At 41.3% G+C, this 9,804-nt stretch overlaps 1 protein-coding gene across 1 annotated transcript; it reads left to right on the top strand.

Annotated features, from left to right (window-relative positions):
• Positions 1–220: 220 nt before the first annotated feature.
• On the top strand, positions 221–9,378 carry ercc5 (excision repair cross-complementation group 5). The gene is made up of 15 exons (XM_067586397.1): positions 221–654; positions 793–968; positions 1,088–1,203; positions 1,447–1,548; positions 1,720–1,780; positions 2,194–2,337; positions 2,423–2,633; positions 3,261–4,142; positions 4,223–4,491; positions 4,671–4,790; positions 5,374–5,587; positions 6,187–6,331; positions 6,534–6,734; positions 6,817–6,901; positions 7,993–9,378. The coding sequence occupies exons 1-15, from the start codon at positions 567–569 to the stop codon at positions 8,533–8,535; spliced, it is 3,357 nt and encodes a 1,118-aa protein (XP_067442498.1). The 5' UTR covers positions 221–566; the 3' UTR covers positions 8,536–9,378.
• Positions 9,379–9,804: the final 426 nt, after the last annotated feature.

Raw genomic sequence — 9,804 nt, 5'->3', positions numbered from 1 at the left:
CTCTCCTAAAACTGAAAGCCGCAGCTTCGAGAAATTCTCTGTTTGGCACAATAAACAAACAAAATAATCCTAACATTAACTCTAGCAATTTCTAACATTAGTTCAAACATGGTGAAAATCAGCAGCGCTACACTAGAAAGCCTGACAGACCAACCTCAGGGAATTCAATACCCAGTGTAAAGACACATGTCCGGTCTCTCCACATAAAACTTATCTCCGATCGGCTGCTTGGTTATTTACCTATATTATCACACCAGCAACAAAAAACTGCAACTGACTGAGGACCAGAAAATATTTGGTGGTGTAACAGTTGAAAATGACCCGACGCATATAACGCGGAACCTTTAAACTAAGTCGATGTGTGCTCAACGGACAAAGGACAGTTACGCCACCAATGTTACTACGCTACCGTAGTGCAGTTTTTTATTTTTCACCAGTCGAGATGTTACGAAATTGATTCGCGATGATGCACACGTTCTTCAAGGACGGTTAACCCAAGTTAACTCCAGAGTTTGCAATTTAGCGTACATTTTTTCGCGGGGTTTAAACTTTTTTTTACAGTAATCATGGGAGTGCAGGGACTGTGGAGGCTGCTGGAGAGCACAGGGAAACCCATCAACCCTGAGACACTGGAGGGACAGATCCTTGCTGTTGGTATCCAAACTATTGTGTGTCCATCTAACTAACATATTTTTCTATCCATCCAGCTCTTTTCCTACATCTCTCTGTCAGATGTATGGGTGTAACTGACTGTCTCCTGTTCAGCATTAACCTTAACCAGATCCCCTCCAGATATCAGTTTATGGCTGAACCAGGCAGTGAAGGGGGTGAGGGACCGTGAAGGCAACAGTGTCCACAACGCCCACCTCCTCACTCTCTTCCACCGCATCTGTAAGCTGCTGTTTTTCCGCATCAGGCCAGTCTTTGTGTATGATGGGGACGCACCACTGCTGAAGAAGCAGACTCTGGTAGGTCCAATGGTTGCTGAGGAGCCATATAAACTCTTTTCTGAATATAGTAAACAGAATTCTACCAATTGGATGTGATTCACAGCTTTTCTGTCTGTTACCGTGGCTTTTCCTCGCAGGCTCTGAGGAGGCAGAGGAAGGAGGAGCTGAGCCGAGAGTCCAAACAAACCAATGAGAAACTCCTCAAGACATTTCTGAAGAGACAGGCTATCAAAGCTGCACTTGGAGACCGCAGGTAAAGGATAGATGGAGGGTAACATCAGCCTCCGCAGACAACTCAGCCTCTGGAAGCAAATTAAATCCACACACTGGCTGTAGAAACAAATCCTGCCCGAGATTTTCCTGCCTTTGTTTCTTCTACATTTCTACTTTCATACTGTGTAAATGCTTAATAATAAAACTGAACTCTCATACTAGATATTGTATTCTCACTGGTTGTGTCTAAAGTAACGCTCTTCGTTTTTCTTCTCTGTCACAGTAAGGATCCTCTACCCAGCCTCTCCAGTGTGAGGAGAGATGAGGTGGACGATATGTATGTCCTACCCGCCCTGCCACCTGCAGAGGAGAAGGACAAAAGCAGGTCAGAGGCTCGGGAACGGTTATTATTATTCATTAGTCATGGTGGATGAAGTTGCGAGTACATTCAGTCAGAATATCTACAGCCTACACCCTGAGGTTTGAATAAGTCAGCTGAAAACAGCATTTCACTCGTAATCCTACAATTTTTTATTGTATTCCCTCGTCCCTGCAGTTCAGAAGAGGAGGAAGAGAAAGAGGCGGAGGAGATGTTTGACAGTTACCACATGTATCAGGTAAAATTAGCACATTCACTATGGTATCAAATAATTAGAAAGACTTTAATTTGTGTACAAATAATACTATTGATGTACTGCTGGGTATATTGATGTTGTGGTAAGAAACAAGACTTAATCTGGTATTTTGGACATTGTAATACTTCCATATAGCTTAGATTATGTTGGACCCTTGTCTTAAAGTGTTTTACAGCAAAGTAATACTGAATCTGAACTTATTAAACTGCTCTTGTTGAGTTAAATTAACAGTGAAGGCCTCAGTTTGGACTTAATGTCAACTTTATAAAAGGATTCTTTCTCAAAACTTTCTTGTGTGTCAGAATCTTCTGAAAGAATTTCGAGTTGTGTCGAAAATATCATCAATTATTTTTGATGACTTGATACTTGAAGTCAGATTTCTCACTATGTCTCAGGGGGAAATGTATGACGACCCCAACTCTGTGGACATCAACTCAGAGGAGTTTGCCAGCCTTCCTCCAGAAATGAAACATGAGATACTCAAAGACATGAAAGAGTTTTCCAAAAGACGCCGGACTATGTACCACAAACCTCCAGAGGTACCTCTCACTATCATTCACATAGACACGCAGAGATATAGACACGTCCTCCTCTCAACATTGACTCCTTTTCACTTGTACTTAGTGTTCAGGAGACTTTTCCCAGTACCAGCTGGCCGGTCTGCTGCAGAGGAACCAGCTGAACCAACGTCTGGAGAATGTGGAGAAAGAGATGAGCCAGCGGAGCGCCGGCAGCGCCCCGCAGCTCTACCAACAGGATGGCGACCAGCAGAGTCACGACATAGAGTCACACCGACTGGTTTCAGAAGACCATTCCCACTATATCCTTATTAAAGGTGAGACAGCAACTGTTTTGAAAATTGGTTAATATTTTTCAATATTATAATAGTATAATAGTAATTTTCCAAGAAAAAATGCCAAACATTATCTGGTTCAAGCTTCTCAAATGTGAGGATTTGTTGCTTTTCTTTCTTTTGTTAACAATATAAACTGAGTATCTTTAAGTTTTGGACTCTAACACGTAAGATTTCCAATCCATGGAAGTTGTGACGGGCATTTAAAGTATTTTCTTAAAATTAATAGAGTAAATGATTAATTGGCAGAATAATTGACAATGAAAACAATCATTAGTTGCAGCCCTGTGTTTACTCAGTGAAAGGACCAACTGTAATGCCAGGCAATGGTAGTATTACTGATATAAAACAAAAAACAGACAGTTGTTCACTGTGATAGATTACCAGTCTCAGTCATCTTTTAAGTCTGCAAGTAGATTGGAATGCAATATTAAAATATATGGAAACAAATGGCTGTTTGTTTGTACTTGTTGTAAAGTGAAGGTTGCATGATTTGTAGGTGATGAGTTAAAACATTCAAACCACTAGTATGGTCCTTTTTTAACGGTTCTTCATGTGGTAAAAGAGACTGTAAAAATCTAAAACTACCACTCATCCTTTGCCATTCAGGCTCCAGAAAAAGTGAGAATGTCCCGGAGAGTCAACCCGCAGCAGCTCCCTGGTCTGGGAGCTCCCTGTCAGGCTGTAAGAGGCGAGGAGCGGACAAACCTGAGCCCCTGTGGCGTCCTGTCTGTGAGGAAGACGCAGACGTGCGGGGTTCCTCTCCAGAAGACTCTAAACCCTCTGTATCTAAACCCTCCGTTTCCACTCAGGGAGACACATCACCCCCCTCGCCTCGCACACTCACGGCTATACAGGCTGCGATGAACGGCAGCTCGGACGAGGAGAAGGTGGAGCAGGATGAGAAGGATGGCAGTGTGTCTCCGCGTACTCTGCTGGCCATCCAACAAGCTCTGGCTGAGGAGGAGGAGGATGCAGCAGAACGTAGGACTCTAATCAGTAACTCACCCACCAAGCCACAGGTGCATATTCATCATCCTGTGCCACAAGTGGTCATCAGCAGCTCAGAGGAAGAGACAGGACCAGATGTTTTGCCAAAGTCGAATTCTTTATCCAATGAAAAATCCTATTTTAAGGTGGACCCAACCGTCCAAAGTTTACATGTCAAAGATAATTTGTTTGTTAGTAGTTCTGAAGATGAGATGGAAGAAGTTATCGGAGAGAGAAATAAAGCGCTTCGCCTTGCGGTGCCGCATCAACCTCACGGAGGATCTGATGGACAAAAAGAGGCAGAGAGACTGATAGAGGTACAGATGAAGTCGCAAGAGGAGACGAGCAAAGAAAAGTTGACAGAAAAACAAGAGGAGCCCCTCAGAAAGACTGAAACTCATCCTTTAATACCAGAGCAAAAGAGAAACGAGTCCATTGTTCTACAGGAGAAAAATGGAGACGACGTGAAGTCGGAAAGCAGTGAGGAGAGCGAGTCAGAAGGTAATATCCTGTTTAAGATCAGACTTATTCATTATTTGTTAAACAAGAAGATGTTAACAAAAGATTTGACGTTTTCCCAGAGAGCTTCATCGAGGTATCAGAAGAAGAACTTCAAGAGGAGGATGCAGATGAGGTCGGTGACGATGGGACCAAACAAGAAGAAAAAACAGAAGAAAGTTTGACTGAGTCTCCCAGCGGTGTAGCTGCTGCTTTGAATTCAGAGGAAGAAGAGGTTACCAAACAAGAAGAGGACAGCAAAGGGCAGGTTGAAGAGAATGAGCTGAAGGAGGAAGCAGAGGCAGAAACCAGCCCAACTCCAGCAATTAATGAGTTTGAAAACGTTGATGTTGTGAGTATTCTTATCAGTATTGTTAAGAGCTCACAAGAGGAAATTGGTGCATTTCTGAACTTCAGTAATGTCAATATTTCCCAAAAGAGCTTTAGGTGGAGCTGTTCAGCAGTGTAATGTGTGTGTGTGTGTTTGTGTGATGCACAGCTGATGGAGTGGTTGTGTGTGTTGTGCTGCAGGCTGAGCTGGAGGCTCTGGAGAGCTCTCTGCAGGTGGAGCAGAGCAACCTGAGGGAGCAAAAACAACAGCAGGAGAGGATGGCGAACACAGTCACCGGACAGATGTACCTGGAGAGCCAGGTGAACATTTTAATATCACGTCAACACAAATGAACCACACAGGCACTCCCCCCTCACACCTATCCCTATGAAAATAGTTGACATGTGAGCCTCTGTCAAAAAAAAAAAAAAAAAAAAAAAAAGGATAAAATGAAAATGAACATGTAAAAACTTGCGCATATACTTAGACTGAGATCTGACAAGCAACAGCAGGTGTGTGAAAAACTCTCGGGTATAAATCTCTTCGTGGTGCCTCTGCCAGTTCCCAGTGCTATGACACGCAGTCAGTATTATTTCACTGACTTTCACTGGGTGTGTGTGCGTCTGCCAACTCACACTCACACTCTTAAATGCCACAAGCTGTCAACATTTTCTTCTTCATAAAACCTCCAAAGTGCCTGACAGTATTTACTTTCCAGCGCTGTTTTGATAACGAGCTGCTAAGAGCGAAGGTATTTCTGAGACAGCTACAGACACACGCACACAATCCCTCATTGTCTGTCGATGAAATATGACTTATTTAAAATTCTTGCAAATAGCGTCAGTTGCATAAAGACATCAAAACACAGTGAGGTTAAAGCATATTGTGGCTCTTTGATTCCAGGAGCTGCTGCGGCTATTCGGCGTGCCGTTCCTGGTGGCTCCGACGGAGGCCGAGGCGCAGTGCGCAGCACTCGACCGAGCGGACCAGACTAACGGGACCATCACGGACGACTCGGATGTGTGGCTGTTCGGAGGGCGACAAGTCTACAAGAACTTCTTCAGCCAGAACAAATACGTCACACATTTCCAGTTGAGCGACCTGCAGAACCAACTAGGTCAGTGGCTGCCATCAACTCAGAGTGTGTGTGTGTGTGTGTATTTGTGTGCTTATACATATGTTGGTCCAGAAAAGATTTCCAAGTGTTTAATGTTTCATCCTTATGAAGTATATAACATTTTTTATTATTAATTCCCTTTTTCCTTTTTATTAAATTGGTCTTTCTAAATATCTTGCATTCGAAGGAATTTATAGCAATTCCTCAGGTCCTTGTTTTTGGGGAGAAGCAGACATCTTTCAATCAGATCTGTTAAACCAAGTATTGCCTCAATATTCATTTTCAAACCATTGACCAAAATCACAATGATGATGTCATGGGACCTTAAAAATGTTCTGTATCAAACTTGCAGACACCCTGGCTTACTGTATGTGTGCCTGTACATGAAATGAGTTACACAGGCTGTCATTTGCAGCAGCATACTTGCATACGGTATTTATTTAGTTGCATTCTTGCTGCTGTAGATGGTCTATTATATGACATTCATAAATGGGAATAAATAGAAGGTGTCGACATTGTGCTAGGATGACACATCACAGCAATAATCTGATACATTTATGTTGCACATATCAGGGACAAGTGTTTTTGTTCTGGTTCAGGTTTGGACAGGAACAAGTTGATAAACCTGGCTTATCTGCTTGGAAGTGACTACACGGAGGGGGTGCCAGGGGTCGGATATGTGACTGGCATGGAGATACTGAACGAGTTCCCTGGGTTAGGACTGGAGCCATTAACTCAATTCAAGTATGTGTGTGTTTTATTGTGTTGGTAAATTGTTTGACAGGTCCAAAGTTAGTGCATTTTCAACATGATTTTCAAAGTCTGGAAAATTTTCACCGGTTTTTTCGCCATTATCTTTCCAGTCTCTCTCTACTGTGACTGGCAAAATGTTTAAAAAAATGTTTAAAAGTGGAAAAAATAATATTTAACTGTTCCTTCCCTTTAGTAAATGGTGGTTGGAGGCTCAGGAGAAAAAGCGCTTGGTAGCTGACCCTCGGGACACGAAAGTTAAGAAGAAACTGAGGGATCTAAAACTTCAGCCTGGGTTCCCCAACCCTGCGGTGGCTCAGGCTTACCTACAACCTGCTGTCGACCAGTCGGGCGGCTCCTTCAGCTGGGGACGTCCACAAATCGACATGCTCAAAGAATATCCTTTCTGTTTGTGTCTGTATGTGTGTGCTCATGTTTATGAATGTGTGACTTTTAATTTTCCTAAACCAGGCTCTCACGTTCTGTCAGAGTCGTTTTGGCTGGAGCAGTCGGAAGACTGAGGAGACTCTTCAGCCTATGATCAAGCAGCTCAACACCCAGCAGGTAACTGAGAGAGAGAGTCTCCTTCGTACAGTAGGATTCCCAACCAGGGGCACTTTTACAGTTTCCAGGGGGGAATGTGGAAAATTCAACTGATAAACAGAATTGATTTCATTTAAAAATATGTACAGTATCAGTCAAAAGTTTGGACACAGGTCCACATATTTGTAATATGAAGGGAAATAAAAAGGAAAATAGGATTACAAAATGGTGTAATGCTGAGTTTTACTATATTTATAATAAGCAGTAATCTGCCCATCAACCTGAGTCAGTAACATGTTAACACTGTTGCAGTTGAGAGTGTATGAAAACTAGAAGTTGCAATAGTCAGCTCAAAGCAGTGAATAAGTCGTTGAGATAGAACTTTACGTTAGTTAAAAGTAAGGGATGAGCAGTTTTGAGATAGTTAACACTAGCTAAAAATAGTAAATAATAGTTAAAATGACTGTTAATAATGACAAGTGATGGATAATGACATTGAAAAGTATTGGATAAATAGTTTTGAAATAGTTAGCTAAAAGTATTTAGGTTTTATATGGTTGAAGTTAGCGGTTAGCTAAAAGTAGTAGATAAGCAGTTGAAATTGTTACCTAGTGTTAGCTAAAAATGATAATGCTAAATAAAAAGATCAAATTGATAGCTAAAAGCATAGAAACTTAGTTGAAATTGTCAGCTAAAAGTAGTTGAAATACTGGTAGTTAGCTAAAGGTAATGAATTAACAGTTGAAATAATTAGAAGGTTGAAAACTGCCACACCAAGTGGTAGTACAGATAAAAACTTAAGCAAAGCAACCTAAACATTGACAACTCAACTGTATGAAACATATGATATAAATATAAATAAATAAAAATATAAATATTTACTTTTTATAAAATTAATAGTTTTAAATAACATCCAGTTAATCTATTCAAAAAACATATTTGGAACATGACTGGTGGTGCCAATGAAGGGGTACTTGAACTCATCTGATAGAGCAGTGGGGCTACGTCAGACAAAAAAGTTTGGCAACTACTGTTGTACTAGTTAGTGCACATAGTATCCCGTCTCTTATTCTTCTACATCATTCTTACACTCTGTCACTGTTTTGGTTTAGACTCAGCTGCGGATCGACTCATTCTTCCGCATGGAGCAACAGGAAAAGCAGGCGATCCGAAGCCAGCGACTCCGCCGTGCAGTCACCTGCATGAAGAGAAAGGAGAGAGAAGGGGAAGAGGAGGAGGAGGAGGACATTGAGGAGGAAATGGCTTCCCCATCCAAATCTAAGAAAGGGAAGTTAGCAGGCCCGAGTCAGAAGAAAGGAGAAAATGGAGGCGAGAGAGAAGAGGAGAGGTCAATGGCAGGAGGAGGGTTTCTGGGGTCAGAGGTAATTACTGAATCTGAATCTCCTCTTACACCTTTAAAGGGTGTGAGCAGCTCCATTCACGAGGCCCTCTCAGTAAAGGCCGCTGTCCCTCAATCTACTAAGGCTGTACCACAGAGGGTGAGGCAGAGCAGCAGCAGCAGCTCTGGTGAGGACAGTGATGGTACTGGTGAAGTTGCTTTGGTTACAGCCCGATCTGTGTTCGAGAGCAGCCGACGAGGACGTGGTGCTAAAAGCACAAGAGGGAGAGGAAGGGCAAAGGGAAAGAAGCTATGAGGGGGGAAAAAATGAACTTCAAGCTTAACATAAACATAAATTGTCCGAGCAGAAGGACTGGTTCATAATTTTTCCAAGTCTGTCCTAAAACAATAGTCAGGTGCCCAAATCAATATTGAAATAGGTTTTACTTGCCATAATCATTCCTCCTGTTCATACTGACCATTACAAGATCCCTTCATAATGCACTTACAATGTAAGTGACAGGGAACAAAATCCACAAGCCTCCTTCTGTGCAAAAATATATTTCACAGTTTATCTGAAGCTAATATGAAGCTTCAGACGTCCAAATTAGTCAAATCAAGTAGATATCTTTCAGTGTTACCATCTTTTTAGTGCCAAAGTCTCTGTCTGAGGAAACACAAAGAGCGAATTTGATTCTTAAAAGACTATAAATGTGGCAAATATCCTCTTGATATGACTAACTCAGACAGCTGAAGCCTCATATAAGCTTCAGATAAACTTTTTAATTCATTTTTGCACAAAATGACTGTGGATATTGGAGCCCATCACTTACATTGAAAGCACATTTGAAGGGGATCTTTTAACAGCCAGTATGAACAGGAGGAATGATTAGAGCGAGGAAAATCTGACTAATGTTTTAATACACATTTGAAAATTTGTGAACCTATCCTTTTAAAGGCAGAACTGGTCCACACTCCCAAATACCGTCTGTAATATCTTTGATATTTATTTGATAAATATTAATGTGTAAAGGAATCATGAACTCATCAGCACTGATGAACTGAGCTTTTTATTGATGTGATTGAAAATATTTTTACATGCTTACAAGTATGTGTGTGAAAGAATGACAATATTTTTGCAATAAAATTTTGAAATACACTTTTTGAAGAACTTTTTTTTCTTAATCAGGGTAAAGCTTTTGTTCTGTACTAGCTAAACTTAAGTTTAAAGTCCCCCTCCACTCAATGTTTTTCTTCTTCCTATGGTTGAATGTTCAAGTGGTACTGCAGAATGACATGTGCAGAGTTTGACACTAGAAGACTGTTTTCACATTTATCTGCTGAAAGTGGAAAGTTTCTCTGTGTTCACTGAAAATCAGATTTTTAAGTGGTGGGCTTATGAGCATGATTTGTGACATCACAAATAGTTTGGAAGCTGACCGCGGTCCATATTCAACTTACACAAGTGTAATGTGGAAATTTGAAGCCTCCAGTGCACATACATTGAGAATTGACTTTACAGTGAAATAGGAGACATCTTGTGTCCATGAGTTAAACATCTCAAATGAAATATATTTGTATATTC

Source organism: Thunnus thynnus, chromosome 1 (assembly GCF_963924715.1).
Source record: "Thunnus thynnus chromosome 1, fThuThy2.1, whole genome shotgun sequence".
Classification (NCBI taxonomy): domain Eukaryota; kingdom Metazoa; phylum Chordata; class Actinopteri; order Scombriformes; family Scombridae; genus Thunnus; species Thunnus thynnus.
This window is presented reverse-complemented; position numbering and strand designations above follow the sequence as displayed.